Source organism: Octopus sinensis, linkage group LG13, assembly GCF_006345805.1.
Source record: "Octopus sinensis linkage group LG13, ASM634580v1, whole genome shotgun sequence".
In the NCBI taxonomy this organism is placed as follows: Eukaryota; Metazoa; Mollusca; class Cephalopoda; order Octopoda; family Octopodidae; genus Octopus; species Octopus sinensis.
This window is the reverse complement of record NC_043009.1, coordinates 16111222-16138721: the sequence shown is the minus strand read 5'-3', so window position 1 is coordinate 16138721 and position 27500 is coordinate 16111222. Positions and strand designations below refer to the sequence as shown.

Genomic DNA, 27500 nt, shown 5'->3' with positions numbered 1-27500 from the left:
CGGGTCATATTGTCACGCCTCATCACAAATGCTCAACATACAATCACATACTATGCCACACCGCCTTATTCCGGAACTTATCCCACATCAGGTCGTCTGCTTCTGCGGATTTCCATAACTCTTTCTCGCCATCGCTGCAGTTACTCGCTAGATAGAGCTTGGTGATCATGGCCGTTGATCTTCGAGGGTTTCTCCACTCAGCATCAATGTAAGAAGCACTCTTGACTCTGCTGAGCCCTTCTGCTACCTTTTAACATCCTACCAAGCTGCAGTCCTATGACTTCGCCGTATCCCTGGCAACATGTGTTATGCCTTGCCCGTAACTATGCAGGGTACAGTCGTCACTCTGTGGGATATTTTCAAATACCCGCATAATACCCAAGTTCGGCTAACTGGTTGGAATTTCCCCAGCTTTATGTCACTTATACCTGGCAGTACACGTGCTTCAGTCTTGATTATTCAGAAACAGCGAAAACTCTGCCTGTGAGTATCCTTATAGCTGTCAGTCCGTCACGCAACAAAAGCATTATTTCTATTGTTTCGAGTGGTTCACTCGTAGTTGTGCAGCAGCTGTTTAGGCAACAACCAAGGCCTGAAATATCTGGAAGTTCTCATTCACATTCGAAAATTAGTTGAAGTTGTCCCAGCCGCGTAATACCTGCAAGGCCAATAATTTGTCTTTGGAGTACAGTTGTCTTTATCTCCCGTCTCTATGCTTCTATCGCTAATATTTTGGCCCTGCTCTTCAGATCTGGTTAGTCTTATAAATCCATCTCTTATCTACTCTTCCCTTCACCTATCGTCACCCTTGGTGCGTTCAAGCCATCATTCTCTCACACTAACCCCTATGCATAATACCTCATCCTCAGGATATCATCCCCACGGAATTTTCTCCCAGATGATGGCTTCCTGAAATTGTTGACTAGTTCAATAGAACATTAATGACATGAATGTCACCAGTCTCGGAGGGACGGCGGTGGTCATGGGCTCTGTCCCAGCCTGCAGACTCACCAAGTAAAACACACAGATATTCTCTCTCTTACACACGCACAGATTGAAAGACAAACACACACACACACACACACACACACACACACACAGACACACACACACACACACAGACTCACACACCACGCGTGCACACACATCTGGATTGCAATAACAAAAAAATCCGTCTCAAAATATCGTGCTTTAAACTTTGATCACACTTCTCGACACGTCGTGTACGTGTTGTCTATCACAATGTCGGCCTGATCAATACCTTTTAATCATTCAAACAAATACAGACTCACACAAACGCACAAATTCCACGAATCACGCAGTGATACATACACACTCCACACAGGAATTCCACGAATATACAAGAATGAAATATCACGTATTAGGACAGAACATTAACCACACTAACAAGACAAAAACAGGTAAAGACGCACGCTCTCGTCAACAAAGAAATGTAAGCATACACGCACCATGCAATGTTCTCATGACATCACTACATAACACCCATTGAGACAGCTAACACACTGGCACAAACACACAGATGTATACACATGCACATACATCCATACGTACTAGTCCATACATACAGTATCGTCATTGCGCAACCTAACATTGAAAGAAAATTACCCTTCCGCCCTTATAGTAGATGGGCACTTTCACGCATATACTCGCATACTTCAATTCACACACAAAATTTCCACACATAATTTGTGTACTGCCTAACAAATACCACACATAAACGAACACACATACACGCATCTACGAATTAAGACACACGTATACTAACAAAAAAAAAAAAAAAGATGTATACATGACTTATATTTTGTTGCAATTGTGTCTCTCGAACCTTCTGTCTTCTCTGTCGTATGCGGTTATTTTCGACCTCAGCTGTTGTCAATCGTACCTGAAACAGTCCAATATATGTTCCTTCATTAGCTCTTTTATCGCTCGCCCCTTTTCTTTTCAAATTCGAAATGTTAAAAATAGTTCTACTGTTTTTAATTAGTCGTACGATGAATTGTCTTACGGTGAATAGTACTACAGTCAATTGTCCCACGGCGAAATGCCTTACAGTGCATTGTCCTAGATCCCTAACAAGCAGTGCCAATTTCTTTACTACCCACAAGGGGCTAAACACAGAGAGGACAAACGAGGACAGACAAACGGATTAAGTCGAATATATCGACCCCACTGCGTAACTGGTACTTAATGTATCGATCCCGGAAGGATGAAAGGCAAAGTCGACCTCGGCAGAATTTGAACTCAGAACGTAACGGCAGACGAAATACGGCTACGCATTTCCCCTGGCGTGCTAACGGTTCTGCCAGGTCCGGTACGCTCACATATCAGTCAAAATAACCAAACGACAAGTTTTCACTTAAAGACAAAGGTGAAATCGGGCAAATTAACAAAAACCCCAAGTCTCCGTACCAATGACGAAAATAATAGAAAATTAAAAAAGTCAGACATATCCGTATCAGCGTGATTTCGAACTTTGAGAAATACTCTTCGTTCATCTACAGCGTGACTTACTTACCCCAGGGCAGGAGAGTTTTTCATCTCAACCAATGTGTGCGATAACCGTTTTTAATGCTGCAGCAAATTTAAAAAGGTTATCGAAGTGAATAAAAATTATGTAAATATATGTGAGGATATTATTATTTATTATAATATCAGTGGCTTAGAATTTTTTCCTTTCCGGGATTTTTACGCATGCTAAGCCACGATTATTATTATATACAATAATATCCTCACATATATAAATATATATATATATATATATATATATATATAATATATATATATATATAATATAATAAAAGGATAAATAATTTTTTCGATGGTTTTTTCCGACAACCAACAGTTATTTACCGGTAGATTTCGGTATACATATATATATATATATATGTAAATGTAATATGTGACAATTATACTGTAGCCATGATAAAACTCCGAGTTTCGGATGCCGAAGTGGAAATCCACGCCGCCATCTCTTCATAAATTCCTCTATTTACATAGTATCGAGGTCTCTTTCTTTTGTTGCCTTACCATTTTTATCAATATATATATACATAAAAGCTTATATGCATACATGTATATATATGTCTATATGTATCTATATATGTATGTATTCATGTAAGTACCTACGTATGTCTGTATATGTATATATATGTATATATATGAATGTAAGTATGACCTAGTAGTTGGAGAGTTGCATTCACGATCCAATGATCGTAGCTTCAATGTTTGGACCGGGTGGTGCCGGTGTTCTTGTTTAATGAAATTGATTTCCCGTTGCACTGCGATTACTTCGATATTTGATCGCGCAGCTGTACAAGCAATGTCATTTAAACTGGGAGAGGAAGCAAATATATAGCACAAGCATTTAATCACTATAAAAAAATGCTTTGTACAGGTTGTTCAACAAGATATTTCAAAACTCTCATTAGCCATCTACGACTTGAATGTCATTCATAGTAATGTATGTATTTATACACAAATAAACAGACATGCATTCACACATACATACATACATATCTATCTATCTATCTATCTATCTATCTATCTATCTATCTATCTATCTATCTATCTATCTATCTATCTATCTATCTATCTATCTATCTATCTATCTATCTATCTATCTATCTATTACAACAGGTATTCAAGAGCTATACGTGCCCACCTATGTGTTTGTGTGTCGGTGTGTGTTTGTGCAAGTGTTCCTTGTCTGTGTATTTATGTTTGACTGAGCTTGCCTGTGTACGCGTACATCTCTTTCTCACTATGTACATAACCAGACATACTTAAAACACATACATAGGCGTAGGAGTGGCTGTGAATATAGGCGCAGGAGTGGCTGTGTGGTAAGTAGCTTGCTAACCAACCACATGGTTCCAGGTTCAGTTCCACTGCGTGGCACCTTGGGCAAGTGTCTTCTGCTATAGCCCCGGGCCGACCAATGCCTTGTGAGTGGATTTGGTAGACGGAAACTGAAAGAAGCCTGTCGTATATATGTATATATATATGTATGTGTGTGTTTGTGTGTCTGTGTTTGTCCCCCGAGCATTGCTTGACAACCGATGCTGGTGTGTTTATGTCCCCGTAAGTGAGCAGTTCGGCAAAAGAGACCGATAGAATAAGTACTAGGCTTACAAAGAATAAGTCCCGGGGTCGATTTGCTCGACTAAAGGCGGTGCTCCAGCATGGCCGCAGTCAAATGACTGAAGCAAGTAAAAGAGTATATGCACATACATTCACGTGCGCCACTGTACATCAGTGCAGCATTACATTTGCACTGCTAAGCGTATGACAGAGGATTTTTTTTGGCCATAGATAACAATTATACCATAGTACAGCAAAACATCGAATTTTATCTCTCGGGACATATGTTAAGAAGACAATAGCAGAAACAATTAATTGCTGAATAATGATATGTCAAATACGTAAACAGACTAAGGCGATTCAACTAAATGCGACTGAGAATGTAGTGTTTAGATATTTGATAAATCTACAGAGCAGAAAATGACTGTGACGGTGCCAGATGACTATTGCCATTTTCTCAATTACTTCCAAAGCAGATTTTACGGCCTACAATCAGATATATTGGCATTTACATAACAATATATGAAAGGAAAATTAACTATATTCTTGAAACTGATTGAATCGATATTACTGATCATGCTACAATCTTTCGTAAACAAATAAAGCAACGGTACAATGTGTGGCAGTATCATCACACTAACAGTCTGCAGTTGCATATTGCATATTTACAGTATTAAACGCCTGAAGATCAGCTGCCTGTATAAAAGTGATTTTTATTTGTACAAAATTCACCGATACTTATACTAAATCATCCATATATTTAGTATAATTCTGAGCTGAGGTGGCATCATTTATAGGCAAATGGGGAAAATTAGCAGGCAATATATTTACTCATTGATTCAGTGTCGTTCTTTGGAATCCGTTAGATACTGGGAAACCGATGGGCATCGGTCCCAGTATCTCTCTCACTGTGCTAAATGTTTTATCAATTTTATGTATGTTCTTCCGATACGTTGTAGAAGAGACATTAAATGACGGAGAATACGGACAGTGATACGTGCGAATGGATATGTAGTTTCACCTACTGGTCGCTTCCTACGTATTCATCCACCCCAGATACTGTCGTAAATACAGAGTCCATGGTCCTGATCCCAAATATGGATGCACAAAAGGCAATGGATGCACCTTCTTCCATCATAAACTGTGCCAAACTTCTCTGTCACTAAGGACGTGCTTGAACCCAGAATGCAACCACCACCATCTGAAGGACACAAAACGATCGCAAAATAAATATAAATAGCAACAGAGGAGACCTACGACAACAACAAAAACAAAATACAACCACATTTCACCTCCTACAGTCAAACAACGTAGACAGAACCATGAAAAAACCAAAATACCAAATAACATAAACATGAACTATGTATCCTCTGACCAAGTGGCAAACCAAAGAAGCAACTCTTTTTTACTGACAGGCCGACTTAAGCCAGGAGATCTAATGAGCTATCACCAAGCATTTATGCAAATCACAAGGACCACATACCCACTACCAACTAGAAAATCATAGATAAACAGCTCCATACAAAAACTACTCTCATTGCTACCACTGAACAACATAAAACATAACTTAGAACAATGCAAACATCACACTACCCTTACCTCGACATTCCTATTAAATGTACGTGGTATCAACCCATCAATCACTGCATAAAATGGAAGCTCCCATATATAGAGAGTTGGCTTGCCGAAACGGCACATTGCTTCCCTTTCTTTATCCTTACTGAAACTCACATAAACAACACGCATATGGATGCCGAGGTGAAAATAAAAGATTTCACCATCGTTTGTGCAGATCGCACAGACCGAAATAAAGGAGGAACAGCCATCTTTCTCCCTGACTCCTTTTCAGTTGATGCCAAGGAATATTTTCCAATGACTATTGTGAATCTATATCAGTATTCAACAAGGTCAAAGTCATAGTCATTATTGGTCTTTATAGGCCTCCCCAAGCACCTCTAAAGTGCTTTGAAGAGTGCCTCAACAAAATCAAGTCCTTCCTTCAAAAATACAACTCCGGAAACATACTAGTGATGGGTGATTTAAACCTCCCTCATATAAACTGGCCCAAAAATACTCTGAAGTTAGGCAAATGCTCTACACCAGATAAAGCAGCAGCAGAATTACTCTTTAATCTAATGGATAAATTCTTCCTGACCCAGCTAGTGCTCGAACCAACAAGACAGAATAAAACGATCTTGGATCTAATATTAATCAACAACTTAAGCTCCGTTCACAGTATTTCTGTTGAAAAAACTCTCCTCTCAGACCACGACATGGTACTCTCCAATTTTAATTCCCGACATATAAAAACCAAACAAGCCAATCCAACTCCATGGCACTCCTTTGATAACATAAACTGCTACAAAGTGGACTGCGGAGCAATCAGAAAGGATCTGTCTTTCATCGACTGGTCTTTTACTCTCAGTTCCACTCAAATTGAGACCGCATGACAGCACTTTGAGAACATTGTCACCTATACATTCTCAAAACACGCTCCTACGAAATCCACTAACACAAACAGAAACCGGATCCCTAAAAAGAGAAAAACACTCATCAGGCGCATAAAAAGACTCAATAAAAAAAATCAACCAATTAAAATATTCCCACATACATCATCCACATTCATCAACAATGAAAAGGCTGGAGTTGGAAAAACTTCATCTGCAGACCGACATGAAAACTTCCATTGAAAATCAAAGAGCTGTGGAATAACAGTGGGTAATCAAAAACATCAAATAGAGCCCAAAAGTGTTCTATTCTTATGAAAATAAGCATAGAACCACTGTCTCACCCATTGGACCATTGATCGATTATAACGGCATTCCCCAACACGATGCTAAAGAAATGGCAGAAATACTGCAGAAACAATACTGCTCTGTCTTTAGTGATCCCACTGATATTGACGTAAGAGAAGCGAACGAAGTTGATTCCCAACATAAAATCTCGGACATAACCTTCACTGCTTCTGACATCATAGCAGCAATAAATGAGGTCAAATACTATTCTGCTGTAGGCCCTGAGAGATTCCCGCAAGTCTCCTGAAGGAATGTAAACACCAACTTGCAGTCCCTCTGACCAACCTCTGGAGAAATTCCTTAGACTCAGTTTATATACCGAAACAGCTTCTATCTCAGTCTGTCATCCCGGTTTTCAAACAGGGAAACAGATCCCTCGCAGTCAACTATCGCCCAAGCTCACTTACCTGCCACATCATTAAAGTGTTTGAAAGAGTGTTAAGATCAAGAATACCTGACTTCCTGGAGACCCACGAACTCCTAAATGAAAATCAGCATGGCTTTTGCTGTGGCAGCGACTGTCTAACACAGTTCTTACACCACATTGAAGATATACTGAAAGCCTTGGGATCAGGTTCGAACTCTGATGTCATATATATTGACTTCAGTAAAGCGTTCGACAGGGTTGACCATAATATCCTACTCTCAAACTTGGCAAATGTTGGAATCTTTAAAGAAATACTCATTATCGCTATGGGCTCCGTGTGGGCAGTCATCTAAAAGTTTTTTTTGTGCATCTTGATGCTGACATAAGTTCCTTGCACTTGAGAAGGCGGCATAATGCACCCCTTATTCCTTCGAAATTAGGAATATGCAGCCTTCGAAACATATGTCGAAAATAAAATAAAGGAATTTTGTTAATTCGTCGTTCAACTCCATTCTTTCATTTATTTGTATTTAAAAAAAAACACAAATTTCCACACGATAGCACTTGATCTCTGCCCTAGGCATGTAGCTTCAACCGTGTTTTTCTGACGTGAATATTTGCTACCCAGGTATCGGTTAACCGAATTATCCATAATAAGATAATTCATTCAACTACTCAATTATATATATATATATACATATATATATAGATAAACGTGTGGGTGTACAAGCGAAACGACGAAGAGATACAGACATTTAATCTCGTATAATTTAATATCTATATCAACAATTTTGGATTTGAACGTGTATCACCCAGAGTTTTACAGCCGTCGGAGTATGTCTGATCCTTCTGATGTAGTTGGTTCAAGTGACCTCTTAGACGGACAGTATCTGAAGGATGAGATGTGTTTTACGTATGTGGAGCATTGGATAATAGAGATTTAAAGAATAACCGTCACTACCTACCTACCTACCTACCTACCTACATACATACATACCTACTTAACTTTGTACCTATACGCATGTATACACGAGAGAAAGAGAGAGAGAGAGGAGGAGCGAGGATGATAGATAGATAGATAAAGAGATAGTGATAGATAGATAGAGGGAGAGAGAGAGAGAGAGGTAGTAGAGAAAGAGAATGAGCTCTACCTGCAATCGCCATTTATATTTAGCAAAGAAAACTGCATTAATTCATAAAAATGTATGGAAGTATACACTTTTAACTAAGAAATGTTAAAGCTTCTTTTCACGTCTTTTTTCTTTATCAACAGACATATGAAGATCCTTTTAGAAGTGAAAAAATATTATAACACTAGATCTAGGATTAACGGAACTGTAATCTTCTTAAGAGCTTTCAGACATAGATATTTTTTAAAGCTCTTGTTTTCGTCAGATGATCAACGTTAAGAATCACCAGCATCGCTTAGCAATTCTTGAGTCTTTTCTGGCTCAGTGTAGGTGTTAATACATTGGATGCAGGACGAATCAATCCGACCAAATGTTCAAAAGCATGGTGTAAAGTTAAAAGGGAAGAGCGGGAGAGAGAGAGAGAGAGAGAGAAAGAAATAAAGAATGAGAGAGAGAGAGAGAGAGAGAAAAAAAAACATGTTATATGAAATACCAGTTTCCGTTAGGAAACGGTATATCAAGTTGCGATTACTGAAATCTAGCTATTGATTTCATACATGCAGCTGGACCATTATTACAATGAATGGTGTCGTTATTATTATAGCAATGTTTCTCTAGACAGATTTATGCCACGAGGTTCAGCTAGAAACCGTCCTTGTCACGAGAAACATTTTTAACGGACATAAATGATTGTTACATTGCATTCCGGGCCAATATCTGTTACTTTCCTGAATAACAGTCTTGATGTCTTCTGCTAATATCCACCACATCTTGTCTCATATTTTTTCTCAGCTCTCTGCTGCCTAGTTAAGATATGCTCAGTACTTTCGATTGCTTTTAGTTTAAATCTGCTATGATGACATAACAGAAAGTTAGGAATATTCCAGGCATTGTTTTTCTTCTTTGCTATAAATTAAAGGCAGTTTCCACAATTATTTCTCACGGGTTTTTATTAATCATTTATAACTATTAACTCTGGCTGCTTATGTTTTCCAAAATTACTGTTATTATAAATACTTCAAAGTTTCATGTAAAATATGCTAGTTAGGTAGAGATACGAATCTAGTCGACCTAACTGGCAAGAAAGCTGTCGCATTGTTACTACATTATGCATTACCATTATTTCCCCACATCGTCTGTTTATGTTTAGATACTCCTATCTGGGTGCATTTGAAGGTGTCTCCACTTTCCTTTGACGCTACAGAGACTGGTGATATTGTCGTTAGCTCCTGTTGCCATTACGTCTGTGATAGATGTTTTTATATATTTTTACATTCTTGTTGCTCTCTTATTATTGAGTCTAATTTTTGGAAGTACATTAGGTGGTCCATGCTAAATTCTTCTACGGTTTTTAATTCTTCAATTATACTAAATTTTAAAATATCAAAATCATTGTTTCTGAATTCTGAGTTCAAATACTGCCGAGATCAACTGTGACCATCATCCTCTCGGAGTGCATAAAATAGGTACCGGTCGAGCACTGGAGTGAATGATAAAGACTAGCCTCCTCCAAACAAATTTCAGTACTTGTGACTATAGCAGAAAGAATCAATATAAAGTCTGAAGGGTGGAAGAATTGGCAGAGCAGTGGAAATAAAACTTTACGTTCTGAGTTCAAACCACACTTGGACAAACTTTATATTTCAGCTCTACTCGAAAACAATTCATGTAAAGTGATCAATTAAACTGGCCACCTCTCCATCCGAAGATTTTTGTTCTGGGTAAAAAACAAAACAAAACAAAAAAAAAACGAAGATGAAAACATGTATAATATATTGTTTGTAGTGTAGGTACAACGTCTGTAATTTTAAGTAAAAGAGTTAGTCGAGATCATCGGTTTCAATACTTGACTGGTAATTTATTGACTCCGAAGTGATGAAGGTTGACTGCAGCGAGCATTGAACTGAAAACCTAGAGCGAGAAGTAATAAATATCGCAAGATATATTCCGACGCTCTTTCGATTCTCTCATTCTGCTAATGAAACCTAAACATAATATTGTTCCGCTACGGTCTACGAATGTAAGGTTTTAAACATGCGATACTATAAAGGCATAACCTATTATATTCTTGAAAGTTATCTATAAGATGTTTGACTGATAAACGATCGAACGAAATCAAGACAAAATCTATTATAGATACCAACGTATCATTCCTAAAGCAACGAATGATTACCTATAGAATTACATAGAAGATATAATAATAAGCATAACATAATACTTCTATTATTTGTCAGACACTTGAATGGCAAGTTGATACTTTTAATTAAATGTAATATACAGCTAACAATATTTACTGAGATTCTAGTTTCAAGCCAAAGAACATAATACAGCCCAAAATTTGTTGAAGCAAAATAACATTTTGGATAGATTATATCTTCAATTTCTTTTGATAGTCCAGTTATGTACAGCATTGACAATAAGCAGCATATTTTTTGAATATTTTTGGATTACACAATCCCAAATGAATGACAAAGAGAAGTGAACCTGTGTTTTCTTATCAACAGTTGCATGTATCACCATGTAAACACATTCTCTTCTTGATGTCAAGATGGAAATAAATAATTCTGACGGTGAAACGAATAAGAAATGATTAAGAAAGAAAACAGTTTTCAAAGATGTTTTCTCTTCCAGCATTTGAACCCTTAGTCAAACATTTCTGTAAATTACACTGTTCAAAATAATTTAATCTATACAAATTTCTTTTGGTTATCAGCTTCCGCACTAAGCGCTATTTCTACGGATGTGAGCTGGCAGAACCGTGAGCACTCTGGACAAAACGCTTAGCGAAATTTCTTCCGGCTTTACATTCTGAGTTCAAATTCTGCCGATGCTAACTTTACCATTCATCCTTTCGGGGTCGATAAAATAAGTACCATTTGAAAACTGCAGTGGATGTAATCAACTCAACCCCTTCCCCGAAATTATTGGCCTTGTGCCAAAATTTGAATCTATTATTACTCCGTTCACACATGTTTACATTGTCTCAGAATTTATAGAAAAACTTGTTTATCGTAAAATATTTTTGTTCTGTAAATAAGAACCCCTGCTCCACTTTGGTGAGACATCCGCCTAACTGTACTCTTAAAGGCATAATTGAAATTTTATTTTACATTCAACTGTTTCTGTTTTCGTCATAACTTATGGGGGAATTAACACCCACAAACTGCTTCAGGGAAGAGGTGGCAAAAGGGCCTCACAAATGACAGAGCATTTACTGGAGAAAAAATATTATTTTGGTTTGGCTCAGGTTTGGTCTTATTCTTGGTAGGATTTATGTAGCTAGCGGGTTACTACCTGCAACCTTAGGTATCCACAAGTTTTCAGCTGTCTTTCAAGTGCTTAGAAGCCTCCTGATAATCATTGCTATCTTTAAAAGACAAACTTTCTGAAGGAGCTCTACCGGGAATTCTATTCCAATCTCCTTCAGCCATTTGTCTACATCTTAGCTTATTGTTCTCAGTGTAGCAATTATTATTGGAACGACCTTTACTGTTTTAATGGTCCAAATTCTTTCTATTTCAAATTCAAAGGGATTATATTTTTTTTGTCTTTCGTTCTCTTTCTTTACGATCCTGGAATCAAACGGACATGATGAGTCGAACAGGAAGCGTCCTCGCTTTACCTAAAATGAAGAGCCTGTGGAACTTGGAACGAGACAGTAGCACACATAATGAAAGAATATAAGAAATGGTGGCACAACCATTTGTATAGGGAAGTCCCACAAAATCTTTAATTTCTTCGACTCCAGTACTCTTTCGACTCGATGATTATACCATGTGTTTCCGGGTTCAAATCCTCATTCTTGACAGTTTCCAGTGTAAAGCCATTACGTCCTGGTCGTGTCTCCATTTCTTATATTCTTTCATAATGTGTGATACTGTCTCGTTCCAAGTTCCACAGGCTCGACATTTTTCTGCCACATTCTCTCCATATATACATATTTTCTCAAGATCTTTGTTTTTATCGCTTGACCTTGGATTGCAACAATTAGGCTCTCTGTTTCTTTTTTTAATTGCACATTTTTAACCAAGCCCTGGAATATGATCCTCATACATCTTCGGTGGCTCTCCAAAATTGGCCATGCAGAGGTTTCCCTTCAATCTGTCTGACGTGCTCCCATTGTATTTCATTCTTGTCCTTTTCTCCTATTACGCGCTTGATCAACTATTCTTTATTTACTGCCTTTAATATTTTTCTGTGTTGCTCTGTAAGTACTTTGCTAGGCTTTTTCTTTCCCTTTGTACACATTCTTCGACAGCTGTTAAGCCTCTTCCACCCTGGTCTTTCTTCGTGTACAGCCGGTTAATGTCAGCTTTCGGGTGGTGGGTTCCACACATTGTCAACAACTTTCTTGTTTTTCTGTCAAGTTTCTTTATATCATTTGTGGCCCAGTCTATAATTTCAACACCATATCTGATTAAGGTACTGCTCATGAATTGAATACTTCGATAAGATGTTTTGAATTCAGCTTTGAATGCAATAATTTACTCTCCTTGTGGACTCCCTATCGGTAATTTGTTTCATTTCTTAATTTTTTAAAAAATTTCGTCTCCTTCCAGCATTCCCAAGTACTTATACCACTGTCCTTTCTCTGCTCTCATTGTTTGCCCGTATGGTAATTCGATTCCCTGGCTTCTTTCAAATATTCCTCGTTGCACTTTCAATATAGCGCGCTTTTCTATCCCAAATTGCTTACCTACGTCATTTGAGAAAATGCGGGTAGTATGCACGAGACATTCAACCAGTTTCTCATTTTTCGCATAAACCTTTATATCACCCATGAAAAGGAGATGATTTTATCTGACCATTTCCTTTTCCCAAATCGTAAGCAACTTCAACTTTTCGTTGATTCATAGTGAGCAGTGTTATGGCCAATATGAATTGCCATAGAGATATGCTATCACCTTGGAATATTCCATGTCTGATGTTTATTTTTCCGAGTTTTTAGTTTTTCTTCGATCGATTCAGTATTCCAAAGTTTCATACTTTCATTCTTCTTCTTCTTCTTCTTCTTCTTCTTCTTCTTCTTCTTCTTCTTCTTCTTCTTCTTCTTCTTCTTCTTCTTCTTCTTCTTCTTCTTCTTCTTCTTCTTCTTCTTATTATTATTATTATTATTATTACTATTACTATTACTATTATTATTATTATTATTACTATTACTATTATTATTATTATTATTATTATTATTATTATATTATTATTATTATTATTAAAGGCGGCGAGCTGGCAGAAACGTTAGCACGCCGGGCGAAATGCTCAGCAGTATTTTGTCTGCCGCTACGTTCTGAGTTCAAATTCCGCCCAGGTCGACTTTGCCTTTCATCCTTTCGCGGTCGATAAATTAAGTTCCAGTTACGCACTGGGGTCAATATAATCGACTTAATCCGTTTGTCTGTCCTTGTTTACCCTCTCTGTGCTTAGCCCTTTGTGGGTAGTAAAGAAATAGGTATTTCGCCCGTCGCTACGTTCAGAGTTCAAATTCCGCCGAGGTCAACTTTGCTTTTCATCCTTTCGGGGTCGATAAACTAAGTACCAGTGAAATACTGGGGTTAATTTCGTCGACTGGCCCCTTCCCTTCAAATGTGAAGCCTTGTTCCTCCAGTAGAAAGGGTTACTATTGTTGTTGTTATTATTATTATTATTATTATTATTATTATATATGTCGTACAGGATGTAATATCGTGAGGTTGCTAATTGAAGATATTGTGTTTACCGGGGGTTTGTACTATTTGTCAAGTCAGAACAAAGACCTCAGACAGACAGTACTTTACGCAATATGCGTACTGTTCCAAGTAATGCCGACTTTTGCAATACATCTAGATTGTAGTGTATCTCTAAGGTTTCCAGATTTTTTTCAGATTGGGTGATATTGAACCCAATGCTCCGATGACAATATGGATAACCTTTATGTTAGACTCTCGTAGCTGCCACATCTTAGTGATCTGAATTCTCAAGTTTCCATATTTTTCAACCTTTTCTCTTTCATTTATGATAGGTCGATTATTAGGCACTCTTGCTAGTCACTACTACTAAAGGTTACTATATTCGGCCTTCGGTACTCTAACACTGAGTTGGTATTCAATGCCTGATCCTGTGCCGCGATGATTAGGCTTTCAGTATTTTATTTATGTCATTCTTGTTGAGCCACCTCCATGATGCTTCCTAGTCTTTTAATTTGTTGGTTTCACGATGGAACTGACCATGTAATTCCATACGGAGTAGGCTTTCTTCTCTCTCGTTGACTGCTCTTGTTCGGAATTCATGAGCACTATCAAGTCCATTTTTGTTAACTCCTACTGCACTAGCAGCGTACTGTAGCAGGTCTTCTTTGCTGTTTACCAAATATTCTGCCATGTTTTCCTTTCACTTTTGATGCAAACCCATACGCTAATCAATCCACGTCCGCCCTTACCTCTCTTCATGTAGATCCTGTGTACATTTTCCTTAGGGTGGAGGTGACCATGCATTGTAATTTTCTTTCGGGCAGTGCAATCAAGTTGGTTAATCTCTGCTTGTATCCATCTCAAGACGGGTGCATTATAGTGGGCCACAGCAACAGCCCATATGTTAATAGCACAATCTCAAGGTTCCTTGAGTTGAGATTTGATTTCAAGAGAAGTTTGAGGCGATTGGAATATGCAGTCATGATCTTGTCTTTCATTTCTCTGTGTAAGTTATTGTCCAGCTCCAGGATCCCAAAGTAATTGTATCCATCATCATCCGAGCCTTCCATTCTCTCTCCGTTTGGCAATTCTATGCCCCTACAATTTACTCTTTACCCCTCTGCTTCAAAGTAAGCGCCGCACACTTCAAAATCCCAAATTCCATCCCAATATCCTTGCTGCTCATTTGGACAGTCTCAACCAGCCTCTCCATTTTAGGCTCTATTTTTGTGAACAGTTTTAAATTATTCATGAAGAGAAGGTATTTGAGACGAGGTCCGTTCTTTCTCAACCCATAGTGCACGTTGATTTTATGTAGAATTACAGAAAGTGGGATCAAGGCTATAACAAACAACAGAGGTGAATAAGAATCTCTCTGGAACATAACTCTTTTTGTTGTTACCTCGGCTAAGTACTGGTTCTTACAGGAAAGACGTGTTTTCCAACACGTTCTCAGCTATTCCACACATGTCGAGTGTTTCCAAAATCCACGAATGCTCCAACATGTCGTAAGCCTTTTTGAAGTCTATCCAGGCCACGCATAAGATATTTGCTACCGTTTACAGTTCTTCATTAAAACCTTATCTATCACAAGGTGGTCCTTGGTGCCCTTGGATCCTTTTCAGCACCCCTTTTCTTCTACTGGCAGACGATTGTTTTCCGCAAGGAACGTATATATTTTCCCTGCGAGGGTACCTGTTAATACTTTCCATAAGAGGTTAAGAAAGCAATGGGTCGGTAATTGCTAATCTCATTGCTATTTGACCAATCTTTCATTAACTGTACAGCTATGTAGGTAATTGTCTAATTGCAACGCAATTATCATTATTATTATTATTATTATTATTATTATTGAGTGAGCGAGCAGAGCATGCCATCAAAGTGACACTGGGGTAAAATATACGAAGCCCAGTATACCCATCATGACTACCCGTCTGATAAGGTTACACCAGGCACATGCATCACAACCATATGTGCGCGACATGGTGATCTCATATCAAGATAAACAGCACATGATCTTGCAGGTGGAGCCCAGTTAAAATTTTCTTCAGATCGAGTAACCCATCCCGCTCAAAAGGTCCCTGAATAAGGGTTGTTTAAGGACGTTGAACGAAATTATTATTATTATTATTATTATTATTATTATTATTATTATTATTATTATTATTATCATCCTTATCATTATTATTATTATTATTATCATCATCATTATTATTATTATTATTATTATTATTATTATTATTATTATTATTATTATTAAGGCGGCGAGACAGCAGACTCGTTAGACTGCCAGACAAAATGAGTTCTGAGTTCAAATAACCTTCTGAATATTTCAGGTATTTTGCCTATGATAGAAACTATTACTATTATTGTTGTCATCGTCGTCGCTGTAGTAGTAATAATCTTTTCTTCTCTAGGCATAAGGTCCGAAATTTGGAGGGACGGGGCCAGTCAATTAGATCGACTCCTGTATGCAACTGGTACTTATTTTATCGATCCGAAAGGATGAAATGCAAAGTCGACCTCAACGGAATTTGAACTCAGAACATAAAGATAGACAAAATACCTATTTTTTACCACCCACAAGGGGCTAAACACAGAGAGGACAAACAAGGACAGACAAATGGATGAGGTCGATTATATCGACCCCAGTGCGTAATTGGTACTTTATTTATCGACCTGCAAAGGATGAAAGGCAAAGTCGACCTCGGCGGAATTTGAACTCAGAACGTAACGGCAGACGAAATACCACTAAGCATTTCGCCTGGCGTGCTAACGTTTCTGGCAGCTCGCCGTCTTACTAATAATAACATTAGTAGTAGTAGTAGTAGTAGTAGTAGTAGTAGTAGTAACTGCTGTTTGAATAGCAGCTTCAGCAGCAGCACGATTGGTCGTAGAAAGTTCTTAGTCCACTACGTGACTACAACAACCATTACTGAGTGTGTTCGGTTAGTGATTCTTTTCGGTTACGAAGAACTGCAGTAGTATGACGTCAGCGGCTGTCCAGATTGTTACTTTTCACACGGATTAATTCTAGATTCCATATTGCTGCATAAAAGCTGATGGAATATTGAAATAATCCGAGGCAAGGAAGATAATTGCAATATGAAAATAAAGATTACTTCTTGATCCCAAATCTTCATCTTCTTCAGGCACACATGAATTATTTACATACATTACAGTATTTTAAAAGGATTATTGTTTGTATTATGGAGTTTGTGTAGAGAATGACAACGTGGTATGATCGTAAGCAAACCAGACAAAATGCTTAGCGGTATTTCTTCTCGGCGGCGAGCTGGCAGAAACGTTAGCACGCCGGGCGAAATGCGTAGCCGTATTTCGTCTGTCGTTACCTTGTAAGTTCAAATTCCGCCGAAGTCGACTTTGCCTTTCATCCTTTCACGGTCGATAAATTAAGTACCAGTTACGCACTGGGGTCGATGTAATCGACTTAATACCTATGTCTGTCCTTGTTTGTCCCCTCTGTGTTTAGCCCCTTGTGGGTAATAAAGAAATAGGTATTTCTTCTCGGCTTTGCTTTCTGAGTTCGAATTCAAACGAGGTTGCATTTGCCTTTCGTCCTTTCAGAGTCGAGGAAATTAGTACAAGTCCAGCGCTTAGGACAATGTACAGGACTTGTAAGTTTATATATATATATATATATATATATATATATATAGGGAGAGTTTACTAAAAAAAAAAAACAAAAGACGAAGCCAGGTGGTGTACAAAACAAACAGATGTATTAGTATAACGCTCAAGAATAGAAAAAGTCTTTTACGTTTCGAGCATACGCTCTTCTACAGAAAGGGACAGAGAACAAGGAAAGAAAAAAATGTGTGTAGTGGCTAACGATCTATCATGGCGTCAGATCACCACTAAGTGGGCATCCGATATACTAGATGTAGACCTCATATAGTCTGACCACTAAGAAAAGATTGTTCTCAAGAAAATTCAGCAAACGCCAGAACGTAAGCGAGCAAGGCAAATGACAAGACAGAAAATATGATTAGTCACATATCAAGTTTCATTGTTACCATTTACATATTTACATACGGAAATGTCCGCAATTCATCAGTGTGACCGTCATAGCAAAATATAATATGCAGAACTATACACGAGACGTCCACACGAGATAGAAAAAATTATATTTGGGAGTATAGTTAAAATGTTTTCGTTTGGGCGCGCCAAAAACCGGAAATATCTCTGCAGAAAAATTATTTTCTACATTGAATCCTGCCGGTTATAGAACATGGTTATTTAGATTTAAATATATATACAAATATTCAATTTTTCACCCTTATTATGTCTCTCTCTCTCTTTCTATTTATTTATATATATATATGCGTGTGTGTGTACAAATATACATTTATAAACACATATAAAAGTACATACGAAGGTATATGCATGTGCTTATATGCATATTTATGTAAATGTACATACGTATGTATCTATTTGCCTGTCTTCCATGTATCTCACTCTGTCTTTCTGTATATATATATATATATTATATATATATATATATATATATATATATATATATATATATATGTGTATATATATATATATATATATATATATATATATATATATATATATATATATATATATATATATATATATGTACATATATATGTGTCTGTTCGTGCGTGTGGACACAGATACAAACACACATATTTATATAGGATCAAGAAGTATGAGTGGTGAATGCTTTCATTTAACTATATGTTATCATTATTACATCTGTTTTGCAGCCTTCACAATGAAAAAATAATTTCAGTATATAATGAAACTATTTTATATGTCTGAACATGTTACAATATTTATAGACGAGTGCAGATAAAGAGAGATATCTCATCAGATCAACAAACCATCAAGAAAATGATGGTTACACCAATACTTCGGCTCTTAGTATAGCATATAAAAATCTCACCTTATATATACAATGTTTGGAAGACCGATACTAGGTAAAATTATTACGGTATGGTCGTTAAAATCAATATAGTTAATAAATGTATTTTGCTTCATATCACTTAAGGTGCTGAATCTAATTGCAGGGAAGTGACCATCCTTAATGTTAACAAAAGTCAGGAAAGGATGGGAAAGGAAGTAAAGTAAATATATTAAATAAATAGACAAGAAAGTATGTAAAAGGACAAATAAAAATATAAAAAATACAATATAAACGAATTCAATATGGAATAGACAGCTAGAGGTATAAAGATTAAACCAAGGTTAAAAGGTCAGAAGACTGCAAAATATTTTCTATCTCAATGAACTGTAGTGAAACCAAAGCAATATCCAAGGCCAGTTAGATGCTCATGCACATACCTAAATACAAGCAAAAACACACGCACAATATAAATATAAATACACGTACAGATAAATGTATGCATACGAAAACATGCAGAAATGAACTTATAGACACATATACATACAAGTGAGGACTTGACAGAGCAAAAAATTGGTAAGAACATAAACCCGAAGACATCATCGAAAATGATAATGCAAAGATCAAATGGGATTTTATGATTCAATGCGACCATGAGATAAAGAATAGGAAGCCAGACATAATATTAATAAAGAAAGCAAACGATGTTCAATCATAGATATAGCATACCCAGCTGACAACCGGAAGAAAGAAAAGTCGATAGATATGACAGGTTAGATTGGGTGGTTAAGCAGTTGTGGTCGCTGTGAAAGGTGGTAGTAATACCAATAATTGTCGGAAGCCTGGTGACAGTGAGTAAAAATCTTGAGATGTACATGGAACAAATATGGGTTGCAATAAGGGTGGAACACTTGCAGAAAACAGCACAGTTTGGAACAGCTCGAATACTCCGGAAGGTGATCGAAAAATAAGGGGTGCTACCTTAGTTCACTGGTAGTGAACAGCTTGCACCGCAGTACATCTCCAGCATTAGAAGCTGTGCAACGATAATAGATAATAATACAAATAGTAGTAGTAGTAGTGTAGTAGTAGTAGTAGTAGTAGTAGTGTAGTAGTAGTAGTAGTAATAATAATAGTAATAATTATAAATTCCTGAAGCAGCACTATACAGTGGTTCTTATGGCTTGTGATCTTAACTGATTGGAATTGTTATCATGTAAATATTTTGTTTTGGTATAAAAGATGGGCTATGGCAAATATTCTGCAGATTTCCTTGTCAGTTGCTTGACCATTACAATTTGAGCAAGTTCACAACTGACTGACGATATGTGCATCTCCGATCACGAGCAGAAGTAGCGGGGCTAGCATCATAGCTATGTGTTGAACGGAACTCAGTGCAGTTTGAATAATTCACCTCTGGAAACATCCTGAAACAACCCTTATTCAGGGACTTTCTGTTTGGGCTCATCTTGAAAAAATAATAAAAATTATTTACAGCAAAAGTAAAAAAAGTTAATGAAATTGGAATATAGCAAACACAACGCAAATAGTGACAGACTAGAGTTCACACAACTTTATTAGAAAGAATAAATTGTCACATTTAGATTCAATTCTGATAACAAATACATCGGCCATACAATTGTTTCTGTTGGCTATTGTGTAGAAGTTATTTTTTTTCTTTTAAAGAAAAGGACGATATATTTTTGAAAATTTGTCTTCGAAAGATAAAGCTATTTTCGAATAAACAGAAATATTTTTTTTTACTTTAATATGTTAATTTAGATAACTATTTACGGATCATTAAGCATTGATAGCAACGTAATAGAAGCTGTCAACTACAGTTGTCTCTTTTCGAAACATACGAAGACATATTTATAATTTGTTTTCTTTTGTGCCTTTCAAACCGCACTTGTGTCTTCACTCATCAAAGAAAATGATGTTCGAAAAATATAGAATTTCAGCCGATGCAAGAAATATCATAGTTTAATGTAATACTATGAACATATACATATATGGCAATTTGAGTACACTGTACCATCGGATTCCAAAATACGTTAATGGAGAGAATAACTGGAAAAATATGTGTAATGCAGTTAGATGCAAGGAGCACACTCTATCCGTAAGGAAAATTTCTGAATGTCATTTGCACACATTCACCTTCCTCCTTCTCTGTCATTACTAGTAATCTTTGATCCAGCTGGTGTCTTGCAAGATCCACACTAAATCTCTCTCAACTTACCAGCTTTACTTCTCAAGTCGTGAATACTGTGTTCCCATTACACTCTGCATTGACTACAAACATTTCGTCCTCTTCAGAACTTAGTACTTCGGAATTTCTTTTCTGAATATGTTTTCTCTAAAATATCGACTTGCAAATGCTCAAAAGAAAGAATAACCGTGTAGATTTCACCTCTCTAGCAAGGCCTGAAAGATCTATGCGTGTAACACGTTCTGCCTTTTGAAATCAGTCAGCCGACACTGAAAAGAATTTCTCAAAGGCTCTATGTAGACGTTAAATTAATTGTAATATCGTAACTGGAAAAATTAAACTGTATTCTGCACGTTTGATTGTGAAGAAGCTCTGATAACATATGCAACCAAAAAGAAAATTTCTTTTATTCTACACAATAGCTGTTAGTGATTTACAAGTTGGATATCAGGCTTAAGTGTCGTCCGTTTTGGTTATATTATTAGAATTCTGTTGCGGTACGTTCGGATGCATACATACATACATACATACATACATACATACATACATACATACATACATACATACATACATACATGCATACATACATACATACTTACACACATACACACATATATATATATATAGATGTATAAAAGTAAGCATATTTGTGTACGATATATATGCGGGCATACTACTGGGTTGACCAAAAAGTCAATTAGGCTTTTTTTAAAGTGAAAATAGGCAAAGTTTTAAACATGAGGCAGCTTGTTCAATCAATGATATAATCATTGTTTCGTTCCAGTACCTTGTATCATTTCTAGGGCAGATCGCTTATTCCTTGCTCAAATAATTACCTGTCTTTGGAGACAAAAACAACTTCTAGGTGAACTGTTACAACCTCTTCGGAATTGAAAGTCTGTCTATTAAAGGAATTGTGAAGAGGCCGAAGCAGGTAGAAATCTGAGGGTGCAATGTCGGGCGAATATCAAGGGTGCGACAAAATCTCGCAGCCAAGTCCCTGTAACTTCTTCCACACATGCAAAGAAGTGTGCAGTCTGGCATTGCCGTGACAGTAGTCAATACCCTTACGATTAGCAAGTGCTAAACACCTCTGGACGATATATATATATAATATATATATATATATATATATATATATATATATATATATATGTGTGTGTGTGTGCATATGCCTGTGCTTGTCAGTGTGCGCGTGTGTATATATGCCTGTATGTAATAAGATTAGTATTTACTCTTACTACGGTTTCCCTGTAAAATTTTGTTTCAAGTCTATTTGTGAAACTTAGTTGTATAATACGTCTTGCAATATTATTTCACATTTCGCATTTCCACTGTCAGCATTTATCGCACACGTTAAGGTGACAAGCTGGCAAAATCGTTAGTACATCTGGGAAAAATGCTTTGCAGCATTTCGTGTATCTTCAAGTTCTGAGTTCAAATTCCACCGAAGCCGACTTTCGGGGTCGATAAAATAAGCACCAGTTAAGCACTTGGGCCCTCTTCCTCGAAATTGCTGGCCTTGTGCCAAGAGATGAAACCAACATTTATTGCACACCTTATCATTTCGCACTGATTCCTTTCCACCCTGAGAAAACACACAGAGTTTATGTGTTAGAAAACAAGCTGCTATATACTTCCGTGCAAAGAGTTTATTGAACACTCTTTTGTAAAGATACATTAACAGTCTGGGTGTGGTGTGTGTTTGTGTTTTTGTGTATAAGTATACATTCATGTATACCTATAGATACCACTTTCTTTGTCTATAGACACAACACACATACACACACACAACAACAACAACAACAACAAAAACAACAAGAACACACTCTCTCACACACACCCTTGAATGAACTCTAAAAAATAACAAATTTCCACAGCAAACCCAAATAAATTCCTTCACTATAACTTGCTATCAAGTCATAGCCTACGATAAAATATTCTTTTCCTACGTTCCGATATATCCCCAATGTATATCTGACATTAATCCGCCTGTCAACAAAGAAAAAAAGGAAAGAAAGCTCTCGAAGACTATTTAGAGTATGAAAGAACGAAGGTAAATGAGGGTCTTATAAAGGCGAGCAAGCTGAAACTTCGAAGTTAGTGTTTACCCTTTCCTTGTTAAACTTCATTTTATACTCTCTCTCTCTCTCACACACACACACATAATTGAGGAATAAGATAGAGTCAATGAAGTATGTCTAAACATAGAGAGTTGGAATTATACCGTAATGCTATCGGGTATTTGGTAATCCTAAGGGTGAACGTGCTCTAATTTGTACTTTGCTACGTTCCTAACGGAATACACCTTAAATCATATATATATATATATATATAATATATATATATATATATATATATATATATAGAGAGAGAGAGAGAGAGAGAGAGAGACAGAAAGAGAGATTCAGCTGAATATGGTACTTAAGTTGAGGCACCAGAATTTAGTACAATTCCATACAATTTCAAATTAAGGTGAATAATATCAAAATAAACAACAAGGATATCCCGAGGTAATGCAGTACGATCGTTTCATGCAACTCTATTTAATTGAACAATGCATTCATTACATCAATTTAAAATGAAATTCAATCTTCAGCTACAAAAAGACATAGAAGTTAATTAAATTAGAACAAATGGACACATTAGTATATTTATACCTAAAATCTCAAAGAAGTTAAGGAGATTGACAAAGAACATGCTGCCTCACTCCAGCATATTCTTTGTCAATCTCCTTAACTTCTTTGAGATTTTAGCTATCATTATGCTAATGTGTCTATCTGATCTATCTAATTCAATTAAATTCTATGTCTTTGTGCAGCTGAAAATTGCTTTTCATTTTAAATTTATGTAGTGATTGCATTGTTCAATTAAATGGAGTTGCATGAAACGATCGTGCTGCATTACCTCTGGATATCCTTGTTGCTTATTTTGATTATATATATATATATATATATATATATATGTGTGTGTGTGTGTGTGTGTGTGTGTGTGTGTGAGTGTGTGTGTGTGAGTGTTTATGTGTATATTTGTATATATATGTACATACATATGTATATGTAAGTATGTGTGTGTGTAAATAAAATTATTTTCTTTTGCCTTGCAGATGGTGGCGAGTGTCATCCTGCCCAGATGGTCACCAAAGTACGAAAACAACATCGCTTCGTCTAGAAAACGTGGCAGGCTTATTCGTCGTGGTACTCGGAGGTATAGCACTATCAACAATAGTGTGCAGTGTGCATCAATGTACATCCCGCACAAGACACAGCAGCAGTAACAACGTCAAAGAGGTAACTAATGACATCATATCACATTTTTTTCTAACTAGATTCCTACTTATATAATAATCGTTGATTTATTTACAAGCCTCTCAAAATTATGTGATTTAGCCAGGAAATGATTAACATCACTCATGAAACTTTTCCGGGACTACGTAACGACATCGAATGGCTGGAGTGACATTGGCACCGCTAGCTGAACGTATGCCTTTGTTAGTCGGTTTAATCCACTACAGGAATATAATGATCTACTCTAGAACAGAAGATGCCTCAGCGTAGCTTTCATAAAATTTCAGTCTAGCTTACAAGTTTTGGTCGTAGGTGCTTCTACCTTAGATGCTTGTCCAAGATGCCGTGCAGTGGTATCGAAACTGAAACAAATTAGTTTGTGAAACCAACTTTCTTATCCATGTCTGCAGCTCTTTTATATAAAGAAAAAAAAATGAATTAATAAAATCAAAGACTTTAAAATAGCATTCTACGCAAACACAGCACACCATTTGTTGGATTCATTGCATTGCTTTCTTTTATATTGTGCGAAGCTGTTTTTTGACCAGTATTCGTAGTGGAAGTGTATTGTTATTAGAAACAGCTAAGTATGATAGCATTAATGGTGAAATTCTGGTTTGTGTACTAAATACGGAAATTCATACGATCATGCAACAAAAGAGAATTTTTATGTGTGATTTAAGGGCAATTTAGCCGTTGTTTTTAGCACATCTCATTACCACCTGATAACGTTCTCGTTTCTTTGTCACTCTGACATGTATTGATATTTTTCAATGATTTTCTTCCCACAACCACATCTAATGAAATGGTGATGTACCTAAGTGTTGTCCATTGTTGGGATTTAAGCAAAAAATTGGACTATCCGTATTTTAAATTCTGATTTTAATAAAAACCGTAAAATAGTGGAGGTTTTAAGATTTAGGGCGGATGAAGGTCTAAAAAATGAAAAAAAAAAAAAAACGCATCGTCGTATGAATTCCCGTGTGTAGAACAGAAATTCGAAAACATTTTCTGAAAATTCCAAAACGCTATGCGGGGTTATATGGGGTGCTTAAACACATGACAAGTAAATATAGCAGCAAATCGGTTTAAAATATTATAGAAAATGTTATCATTTCATATGTGGTAAAAAACAAAAAATCACAAACAGTATTAAACATAAGAAATTCGTAAATTGAAGTAGTTAGTGAAAAGAATACATGTTTTTCAACTTCTTGGTTGAATAGAAAACGGTGAAATATAAAATGTAGAAGTTGAGTGAGACACAAACAAAAAGCTTTCATTGCTGTTGGATGTGCCTCCTGGTATTTGCAAAATGGTAGTAGCCCTGTAATGGGGCTTGTCGTATTTAATATATTGTTTGTATTTCTGTTCAGAAGTGGTAAAACAGTCTCTTAAAATATTTCTAGCTTTTTAAAATTGTTTTATTGGTTATTTGTAGGGAAATCATTACAAGGACAATGAAATGAGTATGACACCGAAGCGTCATGGAATTCACCCTCCTCGTTCATCTCTGGTGGAAGTTAAAGATGAAGAGAGTGTCATGAATCGTATGAACTGGGAATGAGAGAAATTGTGAAAACTGACGACTGAATGACGAGCAGACCGTTTCAAACTGAAGGGGAATGACAGAACTATACCGAAAACTATTACAGAAATTAGATAAACATTTTCGGGGAACAGTTCTGTGACTATTACGCTAATCTGGTAAATAAACAAAAGAATGGATTAAATAAAATCAGTTACATTGGTCAGAAGAACGAGAAGTACGAGAAGAAAGAAACATGTTGTTTGCGAAAGAAGTACAGGAATTTAGTCGTTTGTTTTATTCTTGCAAGATATCCTATAATAGCTCTAACATTAAGCAAATATATTCATAATGTCATAAATAATCAAGAAAATTTTTTATTCAAAAACAATATCAAAATAATAAATAATAACAATGAAAAGGAAAATGAGAAAACATTGAAAGATGCAAACAATGTTTAGAATGGTAAAAAATATATTTGAGTGAAGATATCTCTGAATCGGCTATTTACTAATGAAGCAGCACTACTCATGAGCCATTATCATCTGTGATATAGTCCATGATTTCTTTTTGTTACCCTTTTGAAGTTTTAGCTAGGATCCCTTCCCAACTAATTTCATTTCTCTTTCCGACCTATTGATTTCATTCATTTGCAGTCTGCAGTTTCGCTTTCAGTTTTTGAATTACATTTCCGTTTCATTTAAATCAATGTGAATCTAAAAAATAGAGGCAAAGGTAAAGTTTGGAAAATATGGAGGAAAATGAAAGGATTTTAATGCAGGCATCTATATTCGTACCTAACTGTCTTTCTTTTATCTTTCTGTCTAGTGTATGCATAAATATGCATATGCCTGTATTTCTGTCTGATTATCTATGTAGCTATTTAGCTATTTACGTGTCTACATATTTTGCTAACTAAATCGCTGTCTCCATCATAACCCGTTCATAATTTTCCTTCTCGGTTTTCACCGTATTAAATATGAAGCAAGCTGATGATGCGAGAGCTACATGCTTTTAGTTATGAACTGCACAAATGATTGTTAATAATATCGATTATATAAAAAAAAGGAGCACCAGTAATATACTCAATAACAATATTACTAGAATTCTATGAAGTGGGTTGCTTGTGTAGAAATAGAATTTAACGCCTTGTGCTTATTCATGGACTTAAAGGCAATCATAGACAAATAGGTTACTTTAACTTGCCTATATTATTATGTATATCTATATGCATATCTCTAGATATCTGTGTGTGTATGTGTTTGTAAATGTATGTGTTAGTATATACACAGAGAACCACCTACAAATACTTACACACACACACATATATATATATATACAGAGATAGTGTGTGTGTGAGAGAGAGATAGAGAGAAAGGGAGATTAAAGAAAGTAAAATATGTGTATTCTAGGAAAAATTATTCAATCACAATGTATATTATGAAGATTAGTTTTTAAAATTTGAGCACGCATGAGACACGAAGCTTCAGAATGATTAATAATGATCAGTAATAAATGTGAAGAATAAT

The 27500-nt window shown here is 36.3% G+C and overlaps 1 protein-coding gene across 2 annotated transcripts in view; it reads left to right on the top strand.

Moving 5' to 3' along the window:
* LOC115218493 (glutamate receptor ionotropic, kainate 2) overlaps window positions 1–26251 on the top strand; it is a 265940-nt gene extending 239689 nt beyond the window's left edge. For both annotated transcript variants that reach the window (XM_029788344.2, XM_029788345.2), the window contains 2 exons: window positions 24263–24446; window positions 25885–26251. In XM_029788344.2, coding sequence (XP_029644204.1) covers window positions 24263–24446; window positions 25885–26010 — 310 coding nt within the window. In that variant the 3' untranslated portion in view covers window positions 26011–26251. The remainder of the gene's footprint in view (window positions 1–24262; window positions 24447–25884) is intronic.
* Window positions 26252–27500: the final 1249 nt, after the last annotated feature.